This window comes from Motacilla alba, unplaced genomic scaffold (genome assembly GCF_015832195.1).
Source record: "Motacilla alba alba isolate MOTALB_02 unplaced genomic scaffold, Motacilla_alba_V1.0_pri HiC_scaffold_35, whole genome shotgun sequence".
Taxonomy (NCBI): domain Eukaryota; kingdom Metazoa; phylum Chordata; class Aves; order Passeriformes; family Motacillidae; genus Motacilla; species Motacilla alba.
In genome coordinates, this window is record NW_024037447.1 from 164,793 (window position 1) to 182,523 (window position 17,731).

At 59.6% G+C, this 17,731-nt stretch overlaps 2 protein-coding genes across 2 annotated transcripts in view; both read left to right on the top strand.

Annotated features, from left to right (window-relative positions):
* The window catches only part of LOC119696678 (helicase SRCAP-like), a 33,751-nt gene extending 28,309 nt beyond the window's left edge, over positions 1 to 5,442 (top strand). Inside the window, exons 11-12 of the mRNA XM_038126478.1 lie at positions 352 to 970; positions 5,246 to 5,442. Coding sequence (XP_037982406.1) covers positions 352 to 970; positions 5,246 to 5,375 — 749 coding nt within the window. The 3' untranslated portion in view covers positions 5,376 to 5,442. The remainder of the gene's footprint in view (positions 1 to 351; positions 971 to 5,245) is intronic.
* Positions 5,443 to 7,298: 1,856 nt separating this feature from the next.
* LOC119696679 (sodium/glucose cotransporter 2-like) overlaps positions 7,299 to 17,731 on the top strand; it is a 49,822-nt gene continuing 39,389 nt past the window's right edge. The window contains exons 1-6 of the mRNA XM_038126479.1: positions 7,299 to 7,377; positions 7,659 to 7,851; positions 12,554 to 12,606; positions 13,680 to 13,751; positions 14,868 to 15,010; positions 16,772 to 16,972. Coding sequence (XP_037982407.1) covers positions 7,299 to 7,377; positions 7,659 to 7,851; positions 12,554 to 12,606; positions 13,680 to 13,751; positions 14,868 to 15,010; positions 16,772 to 16,972 — 741 coding nt within the window. The remainder of the gene's footprint in view (positions 7,378 to 7,658; positions 7,852 to 12,553; positions 12,607 to 13,679; positions 13,752 to 14,867; positions 15,011 to 16,771; positions 16,973 to 17,731) is intronic.

Below are 17,731 nucleotides of genomic sequence, written 5' to 3' on the forward strand. Positions count from 1 at the left end.
CACCTGTCAGACACCACGGGCTGGGGCGTGTCCCCCCGCGGCGCGGGTTACCTGTGTGTCACCTGTGTGTCACCTGTGTCACCTGTCAGACACCACGGGCTGGGGCGTGTCCCCCCGCGGCGCGGGTTACCTGTGTGTCACCTGTGTCACCTGTGTCACCTGTGTCACCTGTCAGACACCACGGGCTGGGGCGTGTCCCCCCGCGGCGCGGGTTACCTGTGTGTCACCTGTGTGTCACCTGTGTCACCTGTCAGACACCACGGGCTGGGGCGTGTCCCCCCGCGGCGCGGGTTACCTGTGTGTCACCTGTGTGTCACCTGTGTCACCTGTGTCACCTGTGTCACCCGTGTCACCTGTCAGACACCACGGGCTGGGGCGTGTCCCCCCGCGGCGCGGGTTACCTGTGTGTCACCTGTGTGTCACCTGTGTCACCTGTGTCACCTGTCAGACACCACGGGCTGGGGCGTGTCCCCCCGCGGCGCGGGTTACCTGTGTGTCACCTGTGTGTCACCTGTGTCACCTGTCAGACACCACGGGCTGGGGCGTGTCCCCCCGCGGCGCGGGTTACCTGTGTGTCACCTGTGTCACCCGTGTCACCTGTCAGACACCACGGGCTGGGGCGTGTCCCCCCGCGGCGCGGGTTACCTGTGTGTCACCTGTGTGTCACCTGTGTCACCTGTGTCACCTGTCAGACACCACGGGCTGGGGCGTGTCCCCCCGCGGCGCGGGTTACCTGTGTGTCACCTGTGTGTCACCTGTGTCACCTGTGTCACCTGTCAGACACCACGGGCTGGGGCGTGTCCCCCCGCGGCGCGGGTTACCTGTTCGGCTCGGACGTGGTGGCGCAGTTCAACGCGGCCAACGAGGTGTCCATGATCTGCCGCGCCCACCAGCTCGTCATGGAGGGCTACAAGTGGCACTTCGGCGAGACCGTGCTCACCGTCTGGTCGGCGCCTAATTACTGCTACCGGTATGCTAATGAGATGCTAATGAGGTGTTGATTATGGGGTAATTCGGTGGTGGTTTTATGAGGCGCAGGTGGGGTTCGGGCGCACCTGTACAGGAAGGGATGGGGCGCAGGTGAGGGGGTCTGGAGATGGATGGGAAGGTGGAAATCGGGGCCCAATTAATGTTTCTGGTATGCTAATGAGATGCTAATGAGGTGCTAATTAGGGTGGGGTTAATTGGGGGTATGCTTTGGGATGGCTGGGGTTTGGGCGCACCTGTACAGGAAGGGATGGGGTCCAGATGAGGGGGTCTGGACAGGGCTGGGAAGGTGGAAATGGGGCCCCAATTAAAGTTTCTGGTATGCTAATGAGATGCTAATTAGGGTGGAGTTGGTTGGGTGTTGCCTCAGGGACAGGTGGGGTTTGGGCACACCTGTACAGGAAGGGATGGGGTGCAGGTGAGCGGCTCTGGTGATGGATTTGAGGTTGGAAATTGGGCCTAATTAATATTTATGTTATGCTAATGAGATGCTAATTAGGGAGGAATTGATTGGGGTTATCCTTTGGGATGGGTGGGGTTTGGGCGCACCTGTACAGGAAGGGATGGGGTCCAGGTGAGGGGCTCTGGAGATGGATGGGAAGGTGGAAATGAGGCCAAATTAATGTTTCTGGTATGCTAATGAGATGCTAATTAGGGTGGAATTAATTGGGAGTTGCCATAGGGACGGGTGGGGTTTGGGCGCACCTGTACAGGCAGGGATGGGGCGCAGGTGAGCGGCTCTGGACAGGGCTGGGAAGGTCGAAATGGGGCCCAATTTATGTTTCTGGTATGCTAATGAGATGCTAATGAGATGCAAATGAGATGGTAATTAGGGAGGAATTGATTGGGGGTTGCCTTAGGGACAGGTGGGGTTTGGGCGCACCTGTGCAGGAAGGGATGGGGTGCAGGTGAGGGGCTCTGGACAGGGCTAGGAGGGTGGAAACGGCACCCAATTAAAGTTTCTGGTATGCTAATGAGATGCTAATTAGGGTGGAATTAATTGGGGGTTGCCTCAGGGACGGGTGGGGTTTGGGCGCACCTGTACAGGAAGGGATGGGGCGCAGGGGAGCGGCCCTGGAGATGGATTTGAGGTGTGAAATGAGGCCCAATTAATGTTTCTGGTATGCTAATGAGATGCTAATTAGGGTGGAATTATTTGGGGGTTGCCTTAGGGACAGGTGGGGTTGGGGCGCACCTGTACAGGAAGGGATGGGCTGCAGGTGAGCGGCTCTGGACAGGGCTGGGAAGGTCGAAATGGGGCCCAATTAATGTTTCTGGTATGCTAATGAGATGCTAATGAGATGCTAATGAGATGCTAATTAGGGTGGAATTAATTGGGGGTTGCCTCAGGGACGGGTGGGGTTTGGGCGCACCTGTACAGGAAGGGATGGGGCGCAGGTGAGGGGCTCTGGAGATGGATGGGAAGGTGGAAATGAGGCCAAATTAATGTTTCTGGTATGCTAATGAGATGCTAATTAGGGTGGAGTTGATTGGGTGTTGCCTCAGGGACAGGTGGGGTTTGGGCGCACCTGTGCAGGAAGGGATGGGGTCCAGGTGAGGGGGCCTGGACAGGGCTGGGAAGGTGGAAATGGGGCCGCATCAATGTTTCTGGTATGCTAATGAGATGCTAACGAGATGCTAATTAGGGTGGAATTAATTGGGGGTTGCCTCAGGGACGGGTGGGGTTTGGGCGCACCTGTACAGGAAGGGATGGGGCGCAGGGGAGCGGCTCTGGAGATGGATTTGAGGTTGGAAATGGGGCCCAATTAATGTTTTCGGTATGCTAATGAGATGCTAATTGGGGGGAATTGATTGAGGTTTGCCTTAGGGACAGGTGGGGTTGGGGCGCACCTGTGCAGGAAGGGATGGGCTGCAGGTGAGGGGGTCTGGACAGGGCTGGGAAGGTCGAAATGGGGCCCAATTAATGTTTCTGGTATGCTAATGAGATGCTAATGAAGCAGTAATTATAGGCGGTTGAGTAGAGGTTTCCTGGGGGTCACCTGGGGGGCAGGTGGGGTTGGGGCTACAAGTGGCACTGTGTCGAGACCGTGCTCACCGTCTGGTCGGCGCCTAATTACTGCTACCGGTATGCTAATGAGATGCTAATGAGGTGGTAATTAGGGTGGAATTAACTGGGGGTTGCCTTAGGGATGGGTGGGGTTTGGGCGCACCTGTGCAGGAAGGGATGGGCTGCAGGTGAGCGGCTTTGGACAGGGCTGTGAGCGTGGAAATGGGGTCCAATTAGTGATGCTAATATGCTAATGAGATGCTAATAAGGGGGAATTATTTGGGGGGGTTGCCTTAGGGACGAGTGGGGTTTGGGCGCACCTGTACAGGAAGATGCAGGTGAGCCAGGCAGGTGCGGACGCACTAGAAATCCTGTTCGTAACACTTAATGGGATGCAAATGAGATGCTAATGAGATGCAAATGAGGAGTGAGATAAAAAGGGGCGGAGCCGGGGCAGTCAGGTGGGGCTGGGCTGGGTTTGGGGTCTCCAGGTGAGCCGGGCAGGTGGGAACCCACAAAAAACCCCCGCTGAAACTGATTAATGACATGCAAATGAGATGCAAATGACGGGTGAGATGCAAAGGGGCGGAGCCAGGGCACTCAGGTGGTGTGGGGCTGGGTTTGGGGTGTCTAGGTGAGTCGGGCAGGTGATAACTGGCTCAAACCCCACTGAATCTGATTACTGATATGCAAATGTGATGCTAATGAGATGCAAATGAGGGGTGAAACACAGAGGGGTGGGACCAGGGCACTCAGGTGGGGCTGGGCTGGGTTTGGGGTGTCCAGGTGAGCCGGGCAGGTGGGAACCCACAAAAAAACCCCACTGAAACTGACTAATGAAATGCAAATGAGATGCAAATGAGGTGCAATGAGATGCTAATGAGATGCTAATGAGGGGTGAGACACACAGGGGTGGAGCCGGGCTGGGTTTGGGGTGTCCAGGTGAGCCGGGCAGGTGGGAACCCACAAAAACCCTGCTGAAACTAAGTAATGAAATGCAAATGAGATGATAATGAGATGCAAATGAGGGGTGAGATGCAAGGGGGCGGAGCCAGGGCACTCAGGTGGTGCGGGGCTGGGTTTGGCGTGTCCAGGTGAGCCAGGCAGGTGATAACTGGCTCAAACCCCACTGAATCTGATTACTGATATGCAAATGTGATGCTAATGAGATGCAAATGAGGGGTGAAACACAGAGGGGTGGGACCGGGGCACTCAGGTGGGGCTGGGCTGGGTTTGGGGTCTCCAGGTGAGCCGGGCAGGTGGGAACCCACAAAAACCCCCACTGAAACTGACTAATGAAATGCAAATGAGATGCAAATGAGGTGCAATGAGATGCTAATGAGATGCTAATGAGGGGTGAGACACACAGGGGTGGAGCCGGGCTGGGTTTGGTGTGTCCAGGTGAGCTGGGCAGGTGGGAAACCCCAAAAACCCCTGCTGAAACTGACTAATGAAATGCAAATGAGATGATAATGAGATGCAAATGAGGGATGAGACACAAAGGGGTGGAGCTGGGGCTCTCAGGTGGGGCTGGGCTGGGTTTGGGGTCTCCAGGTGAGCTGGGCAGGTGGGAACCCACAAAAACCCCTGCTGAAACTGATTAATGAGATGCAAATGAGATGCAAATGAGGGGTGAGATGCAAAGGGGCGGAGCCAGGGCACTCAGGTGGTGCGGGGCTGGGTTTGGCGTGTCCAGGTGAGCTGGGCAGGTGGGAACCCACAAAAAACCCCTGCTGAAACTGATTAATGACATGCAAATGAGATGATAATGAGATGCAAATGAGGGATGAGACACAAAGGGGTGGAGCTGGGGCTCTCAGGTGGGGCTGGGCTGGGTTTGGGGTCTCCAGGTGAGCTGGGCAGGTGGGAACCCACAAAAACCCCTGCTGAAACTGATTAATGAGATGCAAATGAGATGCAAATGAGGGGTGAGATGCAAAGGGGCGGAGCCAGGGCACTCAGGTGGTGCGGGGCTGGGTTTGGCGTGTCCAGGTGAGCTGGGCAGGTGGGAACCCACAAAAAACCCCTGCTGAAACTGATTAATGACATGCAAATGAGATGATAATGAGATGCAAATGAGGGATGAGACACAAAGGGGTGGAGCTGGGGCTCTCAGGTGGGGCTGGGCTGGGTTTGGGGTCTCCAGGTGAGCCGGGCAGGTGGGAACCCACAAAAAACCCCACCGAAGCTGGACAATGAGATGCAAATGGCATGCAAATGAGATGCAAATGAGATGCGAACGCCCGGCAGGTGCGGGAACGTGGCGGCCATCTTGGAGCTGGACGAGCACCTGCAGAAGGAGTTCATTATCTTCGAGGCGGCGCCGCAGGAGACGCGCGGCATCCCCGCCAAGAAACCCGTGGCGGACTACTTCCTGTGACACACCTGGGACACCTGGGACACACCTGGGGACACTTGGGACACCTGGGGACACCTGGGGACACCTGGGGACACCTGGGACACCTGGGACACCTGGGGACACACCTGGGGACACACCTGGGGACACCTGGGGATGCCTGGGGACACCTGGGGACACACCTGGGACACACCTGGGGACACCTGGGGACACCTGGGGACGCCTGGGGACACCTGGGACAGCTGGGGACGCCTGGGGACACACCTGGGACAGCTGGGGACAGCTGGGGGCACCTGGGGACACACCTGGGGACACCTGGGGACAGCTGGGGACACCTGGGGACACACCTGGGACAGCTGGGGACAGCTGGGGACAGCTGGGGATACCTGGGACACCTGGGGACAGCTGGGGACACCTGGGAAAGATCTGTGGGTACCTGGGCACACCTGAGGACACACCCAGGCACACCTGGGGATACCTGGGCACACCTGGGGACACCTGGGGACACCTGAGCCATCTTAGGGACAGCCCTGGGGACACCTGGGAGCTCTGGGAGTCACACTGATGTCACACTGGGGGCACCTGGGGCTCACCTGGGGACACCTGGGGACAGCTGGGGACACCGGAGAGATCTCAAGGAGCGCCCTAGGGACACCTGGGAGTCACTTGAGGTCACACTGGGGGCAGCTGCGTGCACCTGGGCACACCTGGGGACACCTGGGGGCACCTTGGGCACACCTGGGTGTACCTGGGCACACCTGGGCACACTGGGGCAGACCTGGGCACCCCTGGGACTGACCTGAGGGTACCTGAGGACAACTGGGGCACACCTGGGGACACCTGGGGGACCCTGGGGACACCTGGGGACACCTGAGCGATCTTAAGGAGTGCCTTAGGGACACCTGGGAGTCACTTGAGGTCACACTGGTGGCACCTGGGGACACCTGGGCACACCTGGGGACACCTTGGGTACATCTGGGCACACCTGGGGACACCTGGGGTACATCTGGGCACACCTGGGGACACCTGGGGTACATCTGGGCACACCTGGGGGCACCTTGGGCACACCTGGGCAGACCTGGGCACAGCTGGGGCAGACCTGGGCACCCCTGGGACTGACCTGAGGGTACCTGAGGACAACTGGGGCACACCTGGGGACACCTGGGGGACCCTGGGGACACCTGGGGGCACCTAAGTGATCTTAAGGAGTGCCTTAGGGACACCTGGGAGTCACTTGAGGTCACACTGGGGGCACCTGGGCACACCTGGGGACACCTTGGGTACATCTGGGCACACCTGGGGGTACCTGGGGACACCTGGGGACACCTGGACTGACCTGAGGGAACCTGGGCACACCTGGGGACACACCCAAGCACACCTGGGCACCCCTGGGGCACACCTGGGGGTACCCGGGCACACCTGGGGACACACCCGGGCACACCTGGGGCACACCTGGGCCATGGGGGAGGGCCCGGGGACCCCCTGTGACCTCTGGGGTGTGCCCAGGTGTCCCCAGGTGTGTCCCAGGTGTCCCCAGGTGTCCCCCAGGTATGCCCAGCTGTCCCCAGGTGTGTCCCCAGGCATGTCCCAGGTGTGTCCCAGGTGTCCCCAGCTGTCCCCAGGTGTCCCCAGGTGTGCCCAGGTGTCCCCAGATGTCCCCAGCTGTCCCCAGGTGTGCCCAGGTGTCCCCAGCTGTCCCCAGGTGTGCCCAGGTGACCGTCGGGGTCCCCTCCCGTCCCCGTTGTCCCCCCCCTCCCCCCGCGCGCGTTTTGGGGCCAAAAGGGGATTTTTTTTTGCGTTTCCGCTCCGTTTTGGCTCCGTTTGGATAAAAAAAAGTTGAAAAACAATCCCCAAAAATTTTCTGGGAATTTTCGGGACGGGTGGGGGAGGGGGGGCGGCCAAGATGGCGGCGCCCGGGGATCAAGATGGCGGCCTCCCTGGTTCAAGATGGCGGCGCTGTTATGTCGCTGTGGGTCCAACATGGCGGCCTGCGCACAGGAAGTGACGGTTACGGCCGGAAGTGAAGGCAAGCGAGGACGTTTTGGCATGGCCACGCCTACTTTTTCCTTATGCCACGCCCACAGCAGGGCGTGACCAAGCGCGGCACACCCCCGTCGTTTCGAGGTCTCGCGAGATCTCGCGGGGGCGGTGGGAAAGAGCGAAATCTCGCGAGAGTTTCCCAATAAAAGTATTTAGGATCTCGCGGGACTTCGCTAGAGGATAAAGGGGAGGGGTTTAAATTCTCGCGAGATCTTCCGCCGAGACGAGAGGGGAAAACGAAGTCTCGCGAGATCTCTTGTTGAGAAGAGCGCAGGCCTCGCGAGACTTTCTCGGGGGGAAGGACGAAGGTAAGGCGGGAGGAAATCTCGCGAGAACCGCTGTCGAGACGGACGGGAATCTCGCGAGAGTTCCGCAAAGAGCGGGAAGGAGACGGGATTGAGGGAAGAACCTTCAGTTCGCGGCCGTGGCGAAATCTCGCGAGAGAGTCCGTAGAGAAGCGGTACGATCTCGCGAGACTTCGTGTGGCGGGAGGGGGATGAGGGCGGCAGAGGAAGGCCTGAATGAGGCGGGAGGGAGAGCGGAAGGAGGGGGCCAAAACACCGCGATAGCCCCCTAGAAAAGCGTCACAGTCTCGCGAGACTTCGCGTGGGGGGAGGGCGGGACGGAGTTGCGAGAGGAGCAGGCCAGAAAAGGCAGGTGAGGGCCGAGGTCTCGCGAGAGCGCCCATTGAAACGCCCATCATTCTCGCGAGACTTGGTGTGGGGGAAGGGCGTGAAGGGGGAAGGGCAGCGATCTCGCGAGATCGCAGTTCCACTCAATGGCAGATCTCGCGATGTTTGGCGTGGCGGGAGGGCGAGAGGGAGGGGGCCGAGATAGGAAAGAGATCTCGAGAGATCGCCATGCCTCTGAATGGCAGCTCTCGCGAGAACTCGCGTTGCTGGAGGGCTGCGAGGCGGAGCGAGGAGCGTAGTGGGGGGAGCTTGATCTCGCGAGATCCGTGCGCGTTTCAATGGGACCTCTCGCGAGATTTGTCGGGGGCGGGGAAAGAGGGGCGGGAAAGGCGGGAGGAGCGGAGCGTGGGGGAGGGGGGAGAGGGAGGCGTGCGAGATCTCGCGAGACCGCCCATAGGCGAAGCGTTGCGCTCTCGCGAGAGCCGGCCGGGCGCGCGCGCGGCCGCCGCCATTTGCCGGCGTCTCCCCCTCAGCGGCGCGGACTCCATTTCCCGTGAGCCCTGAGGGACGGGGGGGGCGGGGGGGCTCTGGGGGGGCCCGGGGGGGGTTTGGGGGTGCAGAAGGAGGCGAGGGGGGGGTCTCGGTGAGGAGGAGGAGGAGGGGGCACCCGGCCGCCATTTGGCGGTGGAGGCGGAGCGGCGGCGGAGGCGCCTCCCCGGGGTCCCCCCCCCACTCTCCTCCCCTCACGGCTCGGCCCGGCTCGGCCCGGCCTTCCGCCTCCTCCTCCTCCTCCTCCTCCTCCGCCCTCCCCGTGAGGCGGCGGGACCGGCCGGGAGCCAGCGGTAACGGGGGAGGGGGCTCGGTGAGGGGGGAGGGGTGAGGGACCCCCGGGGAGGGGTGAGGGACCCCCGGTGTGGGGTGAGGAACCCTCGGTAAAGGGTGAGGGACCCTCGGTGAAGGGTGAGGGGTGAAGGACCCCCGGTGTGGGGTGAGGGACCCTCAGTGTGGGGCGAGGGACCCTCGGTGAGGGGCGAGGGGCCCCAGTGAGGGGTGAGGGACCCCCGGTGAGGGGTGTGGGGTGAGGGACCCCCGGTGTGGGGTGAGGGACCCCCGGTGTGGGGTAAGGGACCCCCGGTGAGGGGTGAGGGATCCTCGGTAAAGGTTTAGGGGTGAGTGACCCCCTGTAAAGGATGAGCGACCCCCGCTCTTGGGTGAGGGTCCCCCGGTGTGGGGTGAGAGACCCCCGGTGAGGGGTGAGGGATCCTCAGTGAGGGGTGAGGGTCTCCCGGTGTGGGGTGAGGGACCCCCAGTGTGGGGTGAGGGACCCCCGGTAAAGGCTGAGGGGTGAGGTTCCCCCGGTGTGGGGTGAGGGTTCCCCCGGTGTGGGGTGAAGGACCCCCGGTGTGGAGTCCCTGGTTTGGGGTCCCTGGTTTGGGGTCGCTGATTTGGGTTTGGGGTCAGGGGCTGTGATGGATTTGGGGTCCCTGGTTTGTGATCTCTGATTTGGTTTTGGGGTCCCTGCTTTGGTGTCCCTGATTTGGTGTCCCCAGTTTGGGGTCTCTGGTTTCGGGTTCCTGATTTGGGGTCCCTAATTTGGCCTTTGGGGCTGTGGTGGTTTTGGGGTTTGGGGTTTGGGGTCAGGGGCTGAGAGGGGTGTGGGGTCCCTGGTTTTGGGTCTTTGATTTGGGGTCACTGTTTTGGGGTTTGGGGTCCCTGGTTTGGGGTCAGGGATTTGGGGTCCCTGCTTTGGCGTCCCTGCTTTGGAGTCTCACGTTTGGGGTCCCTGATTTGGCGTCAGGTTTTTTGGGGTCAGGGGCTGTGATGGATTTGGGGTCCCTGATTTGTTGTCAGGACTTTGGGGTCTCTGGTTTGGGGCCCGTGGTTTGGGGTCAGGGGTTTGGGGACCCTGGTTTTGGGTCAAGAGGTGTGAGGGGTCAGGGGCTGTGAGGGGTTTGGGGTCCCTGCTTTGGGGTCAGGGGTTTGGGGTCCCTTATCTGGGCCTGGGAGCTGTGATGGTTTTGGGCTCCCTGGTTTGGGGTCCCTGGTTTGGGGTCAGGGGCTGTGAGGGGTTTGGGGTCAGGTTTTTGGGGTCAGGGGCTGTGAGGAGTTTGGGGTCTCTGGTTTGGGGTCAGGGGTTTGGGGTCAGGGGCTGTGATGGGTTTGGGGTCAGGGGTTTGGGGTCAGGGGCTGTGAGGGGTCTGGGGTCCTTGCTTTGGCGTCCCTGCTTTGGGGTCTCATGTTTGGGGTCCCTGGTTTGGGGTCAGGTTTTTGGGGTCAGGGCCTGTGATGGATTTGGGGTCCCTGGTTTGGGGTCAGGGATTTGGGGTCATGGGCTGTGAGGGGTTTGGGGTCCCTGGTTTGGGGTCAGGTTTTTGGGGTCAGGGCCTGTGATGGATTTGGGGTCCCTGGTTTGGGGTCCCTGGTTTGGGGTCCCTGGTTTGGGGTCCCTGATTTGGTGTCAGGGCTTTGGGGTCTCTGATTTGGGGTCCCTGGTTTGGGGTCAGGGGTTTGGGGTCCCTGCTTTGGGCTTCCCTGGTTTGGGGTCAGGGGTTTGGGGTCCCTGATTTGGGGTCCATGATTTGGGGTCAGGGGTTTGGAGTCCCTGCTTTGGGGTCTCATGTTTGGGGTCCCTGGTTTGGCGTCAGGTTTTTGGGGTCAGGGGCTGTGATGGATTTGGGGTCCCTGCTTTGGGGTCCCTGCTTTGGGGTCCCTGGTTTGGGGGCAGGGGCTGTGAGGCATTTGGGGGACCCCGTTATGGGGCGAGCGGTCAGTTTTGGGGTCCTGCTATGGGCTTTGGGGTCACTTTGGAATTCGGGCATCCAGGTGTGGGGCCGGGAGTCACTCTGGGGTCCCAGAGTGGGGTTTGGGGTGACTTGGGGATCTTAGGGTGGGGTTTGGGGTCACTTTGGGGTCCCAGAGTGAGGGTTTGGGGTCCCAGAGTGGGGTTTGGGGTCACTTTGGAGTCACGTTGTGGGGTTTGGGGTCAGTTTGGGGTCCCAGAGTGGGGTTTGGGGTCACTTTGGGGTCTCAGTTTGGGGTCATTTTGGCGTTTTTGGGGGGTCCCAGTTTGGGGTCAGTTTTGAGGTCACTTTGTGGGGTTTGGGGTCACTTTGGGGTCCCAGTTCGGGGTTTGGGCTCCCAGAGTGGGGTTTGGGGTCAGTTTGGGGTCTCTGGGTGGAGTTTGGGGTCACTTAGGGGTCCCATAGTGGGATTTGGGGTCACTTTGGGGTCCCAGTTTGGGGTTTTGGGGGGGTCTCAGTTTGGGGTCACTTTGGGGTTTTGGGGGGGGTCCCAGTTTGGGGTCAGTGTGGGGTCCCAGTGATGGGTTTGGGGTCACTTTGGGGTCCCAGTTTGGGGTCACTTTGGGGTCCCAGAGTGGGCTTTGGGGTCACTTTGGGGTCCCAGTTTGGGGTCACTTTGGGGTCCCAGAGCGGGGTTTGGGGTCACTTTGGGGTCCCACTTTGGGGTTTTGGGGGGGGTCCCAGTTTGGCGTCATTGTGGGGTCCCAGTGGTGGGTTTGGGGTCCCAGAGTGGGGTTTGGGGTCACGTTGTGGGGTTTGGGGTCACTTTGGGGTCCCAGTTTGGGGTCACTTTGGGGTCCCAGTGATGGGTTTGGGGTCACTTTGGGGTCCCAGTTTGGGGTCACTTTGGGGTTTTCAGGGGGGCCCAGTTTGGGGTCAGTTTTGAGGTCACTTTGTGGGCTTTGGGGTCACTTTGGGGTCCCAGAGCGGGGTTTGGGGTTCAGTTTAGAGTTTGGGGTCACTTTGGGGTCCCAGAGCGGGGTTTTGGGGTCACTTTGGGCTCATTGGGGGGGTCCCTGTGTGGGACAGGTGACCCCAGGTGACCCCAAATCTCGGGGTTCCCCTCCCCCTGCAAAGGTCAGACATCAGAGAGTGCCTGGGGGGGGAGGGTCAGGTGAGCCCAGGTGAGCTCAGGTGAGCCCAGGTACCCCCAGGTGAGCCCAGGTGAGCTTAGAGACCTCCAGGTGAGGTCAGGTGCCTCCAGGTGAGGTCAGGTGCCTCCAGGTGAGCCCAGGTACCCCCAGGTGAGCCCAGGTGAGCTCAGGTACCCCCAGGTGGGCTCAGGTGCCCCCAGGTAATCTCAGGTACTCTCAGGTACCTCCAGGTGAGCCCCAGGTACTCTCAGGTACCTGCAGGTGAGCCTAGGTGAGCTCTCAGGTGCCTCCAGGTGAGCTCAGGGACCTCCAGGTGAGCTCAGGTGAGCTTGGGGATCTCCAGGTGAGCTCAGTACCTCCAGGTGAGCTCAGGTGAGCCCAGGTGAGCTTAGGGACCTCCAGGTGAGCCTAGGTGAGCTCAGGTACCCCCAGGTGAGCCCAGCTACCGCCAGGTGAGCTCAGGTGCCCCTAGGTGTGTCCCAGGTGCTCTCAGGTACCCCCAGGTGAGCCCAGGTACCCCCAGCTGAGCTCAGGTGAGCCCCAGGTGATCTCAGGTGCTCTCAGGTGCCCCCAGGTGCTCTCAGGTGTCCCCAGGTGTGCTCCCCTCCCTGACTCACCTGTTCTCCTCTCCCCAGGTGCTCTCAGCTGCCCTCAGGTGCTCTCAGGTGTGCCCAGGACCCGCCCCCAGGTAAAGCCCCGCCCCTGACTCACCTGTCTGCCCCCCAGGTGTGTCCCAGGTGTGCCCAGGTGTGTTTGATCCCCGAGGTGTGCCCCAGATGTGCCCCGGGTCACTCGGGTGTGTCCCACATGTGTCTCAGGTGTGTCCCAGGTGTGTTTGATCCCCGAGGCGTTCCCCAGATGTGCCCCAGGTGTGTCACTCAGGTGTGTCCCAAGTGTGTCCCAGGTGTGTTTAACCGTCCTCAGGTGTGTCACTCAGGTGTGTCCCAGCTGTGTCACTCAGGTGTGTCCCTCAGGTGTGTCCCTCAGGTGTGTCCCTCAGGTGTGTCCCAGGTGTGTCTCTCAGCTGCGTCCCTCAGGTGTGTCCCAGGTGTGTCCCTCAGGTGTCACTCAGGTGTGTCCCAGGTGTGTCCCAGGTGTGTCACTCAGGTGTGTCCCAGGTGTGTCCCTCAGGTGTGTCCCTCAGGTGTGTCCTTCAGGTGTCCCTCAGGTGTGTCCCAGGTGTGTCCCTCAGGTGTGTCCCTCAGGTGTGTCCCTCAGGTGTGTCCCAGGTGTGTCCCTCAGGTGTGTCCCTCAGGTGTGTCCTTCAGGTGTCCCTCAGCTGTGTCCCAGGTGTGTCACTCAGGTGTGTCCCTCAGGTGTGTCCCTCAGGTGTCACTCAGGTGTCACTCAGGTGTGTCCCTCAGGTGTGTCCCTCAGGTGTGTCCCTCAGCTGTGTCCCAGGTGTGTCCCTCAGCTGTGTCCCTCAGGTGTCACTCAGGTGTGTCCCAGGTGTGTCCCTCAGGTGTGTCCCAGGTGTGTCCCTCAGGTGTGTCCCTCAGGTGTGTCCCTCAGGTGTGTCACTCAGGTGTGTCCCAGGTGTGTCATTCAGCTGTGTCACTCAGGTGTGTCCCTCAGCTGTGTCACTCAGGTGTGTCCCTCAGGTGTGTCCCAGGTGTCACTCAGGTGTGTCTCACCTGTCCCCAGGTGTGTCCCAGGTGTGTCACTCAGGTGTCACTCAGGTGTGTCCCTCAGGTGTGTCCCTCAGGTGTGTCACTCAGGTGTCACTCAGGTGTCACTCAGGTGTGTCTCACCTGTCCCCAGGACGCCCCCCCGGCCTCACCGGCACCGTGGAAGTGGAGTGTGAGGAGGAGGAGGAGGGCCCCGCGCACACAGGTGAGACACGGCAGGGGACAGGTGAGGGGACAGGTGAGGGACAGGTGAGGGACAGGTGAGACACGGGAGGGGACGGGGGGGACAGGTGAGGGGACAGGTGAGACACGGCAGGGGACGGGGGGGACAGGTGAGGGGACAGGTGAGACACGGCACGGGGACAGGGGAGGGACAGGTGAGACACGGTGAGACAGGTGAGACATGGCACGGGGACAGGGGGCACAGGTGAGACAGGTGAGGGACAGGGGAGGGGACAGGTGAGGGGACAGGTGAGACACGGCACGGGGACAGGGGGGGTACAGGGGAGGGACAGGTGAGGGACAGGTGAGACACGGCACGGGGACAGGTGAGACAGGTGGGACAGGGGAGGGACAGGTGAGACGGGGGAGGGGACAGGTGAGGCAGCAGGGGACAGGTGAGGCAGAGGAGGGGACAGGTGAGACACGGGGGGACAGGTGAGAGGGGAGGGACAGGTGAGACGGGAGCGACAGGTGGGACATTGGGACAGGTGAGGGGACAGGTGAGACAGGTGAGGGGACAGGTGGGACAGGTGAGGGGACAGGTGAGGGGACAGGTGAGGGGACAGGTGAGAGGGGTCAGAGCCCTGTGTACACAGGTGTGGGATGTATGGGGGGGCAGGTGGGACAGGTGAGGAAGAGGAGGGCCCCGCGCACACAGGTGTGACACAGGTGGGGCAGGTGAGACGCGGGGGGGGGGACAGGTGCGGGGGGCACAGGTAAAGGGGGGTGGGGCAGGTAGAGGAGGAGCTCAGGTGAGGGTGGGGCAGGTAGAGGTTCAGGTGAGGTGGGCGTGGCTCAGTTGAGGCTGGGGGGCTCAGGTGAGGCTGGGGGGGCTCAGGTGAGCTCAGTGACGTTCAGGTGAGCTCAGTGAGGTTCAGGTGAGGTCAGTGGGGTTCAGGTGAGGTCAGTGGGGCTCAGGTGAGCTCAGTGGGGTTCAGGTAAGCTCAGTGAGGTTCAGGTGAGCTCAGTGGGGCTCAGGTGAGGTCAGTGGGGCTCAGGTGAGCTCAGTGGGGTTCAGGTAAGCTCAGAGGGGTTCAGGTGATGTCTCACCTGTCCCAGGTGTGTCCCAGGTGTCTCAGGTGTGCTCTCACCCCTGCAGGTGCCGCGGCTCAGGTGAGGCTGGGCCGCCCGGGCGCCCCCCCCCAGCATGAGGCGCCCCCTACCCAGCAGCCCCTGCGGCCGGGGGGGGGGGGCGGCCCCGGGGCCCCCCCGCCCCACCCCCACCCTCCGCTGCACCCCCAGGTGAGTGGGGGAGGGGTGGGGGAGGGGGAGACCCCAAAAATAGCCTCAAAATCCCCCCAAAAATGACCGTAAAATCCCCCAAAATCAGCACCAAAATCCCCCTAAAATAGCTCCAAAATACCCCCAAAAATGGCCCCAAAATCCCCCAAAACAGCTCCAAAATCCCCACAAAAATGGTTCCAATTTCCCCCAAAAATGGCTCTAAAAATCCTCTCAAAACGGCCCCAAAATCCCCCCAAAACAGCACCAAAATCCCCCAAAAATGCCCCCAAATCCTTCAGAAATGGCTCCAAAATTCCAAATTTTCCTAAAATCCCTGGAATTCACCCCAAATTTCTCTTTTCCGGGTGCTCTCCGGTAGGATGACGGGGTCCAGCCCCGGGGTCCCCAAAATCCCCCTGAACGCCCCAAAAAACCCCAGAAAACCACCAAAAATCCCCCCAAATCCCCAAAAAATCACATAAATTCCCCGAATTTTCCCCAAATCCCTGGAATTCAGCCCAAATTTCTGTCCCCCGCAGGTGCCCTCGGGCAGGATGATGGGGTCCCCAAAATCCCCCTGAGAACTCCCAAAAAAAACCCCCAAAAAACCCCCAAAAATTACGAAAAAAACCCAAAAAATCATGAAAAAACCCCAAAAAATAGCAAAAATTCCCCAAATTTTTCCAAAATCCCTGGAATTCACCCCAATATTCCTCCTTTCCAGGTGCCCTCGGGCAGGATGACGGGCTCCAGCCCCAGGCTGGCTGAAACCCCCCAAAAACCCCCTAAAAACCCCCTAAAAACCCCCTAAAAATGGTCAAAAAACCACAAAAAATCACCAAAAAATCCCCAAAAATTCCCTAAAAATGCCAAAAAATCTCCAAATTTTCCCAAAACCCCCGGAATTCACCCCAAATTTTTGTCCCTTTTCCGGGAGCTCTAGGGCAGGATGATGGGCACCCCAAAAACTCCCACAAAATCCCCCAAAATCACAAAAATTCCCCAAATTTTCCCAAAATCCGTGGAATTCACACCAAATTTGTGTCCTCGCAGGTGCCCTCGGGCAGGATGATGGGCTCCAGCCCTAGGGTCCCCAAACCCCTCTGAAACCCCCAAAACCCCAAAAAATCCCCCAAAAATCACCAAAAATCCTCTAAAAAATGCCCAAAAAATCCTGAAAATTCCCCAGATTTTTCCCAAATACCCGGAATTCACCCCAAATTTCTGTCCCCCGCAGGTGCCCTCGGGCAGGATGACGGGCTCCAGCCCCCTGTCCCCAAAATCCGCCTGAAACCCCCAAAAACCCCCCAAAATCAGCAAAATTCCCCCAAAATTCCCCCCAAAAACCCCAAATTTTCCCAAAACCCCTGGAATTCACCCCGAATTTGTGTCCCCGGAGGTGCCCTCGGGCAGGATGACGGGCTCCAGCCCCAGGGTCCCCAAAGCCCCCTGAAACTCCCAAAAAACCCCCAAAAGCCCCCAAAAAATCAGCAAAAAAAATCACCAAAATCCCCCAAAAATTCCCTAAAAATTCCCCAAAAATCCCCAAAATTTTCCCAAAATTCCCGGAATTCACCCCAAATTTGTGTCCCCTGGAAGTGCCCACGAGCAGAATTCCGGGGTCCCCAAACCCCCCTGAGAACTCCCAAAATCCCCCAAAAAATCCCCAATTTTTCCTCAAAAATCCCCCAAAATCCCAAAAACCCCCCAAAAAATTGCGAAAATTCCCCGAATTTTCCCAAAATCCCCGGAATTCACCCCAAATTTCCTCTTTCCCAGGTGCCCTCGGGCAGGATGACGGGCTCCAGCCCCGTGTCCCCCTCGTCGTCCTCGGGGGGCTCCCCCGGCAGCCCCTCCCCCCCCGGGCCCCCCCGGCCGGCGCCGCCCCCCGAGGGCCCCCCCGAGGGCCCCCCCGGCCCCCCCGAGCCCCCCTGGCTGTGGGAGAGGAGCCCGGCCGAGATCGCCGAGCAGGCCAAGCACGTAAGGGTTAAACTGTACTGGTTATACTGGTTTGTACTGGTCTATACTTGTTTATACTGGTTTATACTGGTTTGGACTGGTTTATACTGGTTTATATTCGTTGAAGGGATTTATCCAATATGGCCGCCCAAAATGGCCACCCAAAATGGCTGCCCCCATCAGAGTGTCCAAGATGGCCGCCCAAAATGGCTGTTGCACACCAAATCTAAGATGGCCGCCCAAGATGGCCGCCCTGTTATAGTGAGCTATTGGTCCATAGTGGTTTATACTGGTTTATACTGGTTTATACTGGTTTGGACTGGTTTATACTGGTTTATATTAGTTTAAGGGATTTATCCAATATGGCCGCCCAAAATGGCCACCCAAAATGGCTGCCCCCATCAGAGTGTCCAAGATGGCCGCCCAAAATGGCTGTTGCACACCAAATCTAAGATGGCCGCCCAAGATGGCCGCCCTGTTATAGTGAGCTATTGGTCCATAGTGGTTTATACTGGTTTATACTGGTTTATACTGGTTTGGACTGGTTTATACTGGTTTATATTAGTTTAAGGGATTTATCCAATATGGCCGCCCAAAATGGCCACCCAAAATGGCTGCCCCCATCAGAGTGTCCAAGATGGCCGCCCAAAATGGCTGTTGCACACCAAATCTAAGATGGCCGCCCAAGATGGCCGCCCTGTTATAGTGAGCCATTGGTCCATAGTGGTTTATACTGGTTTATACTGGTCCATACTGGTTTATACTGGTTTATACTGGTTT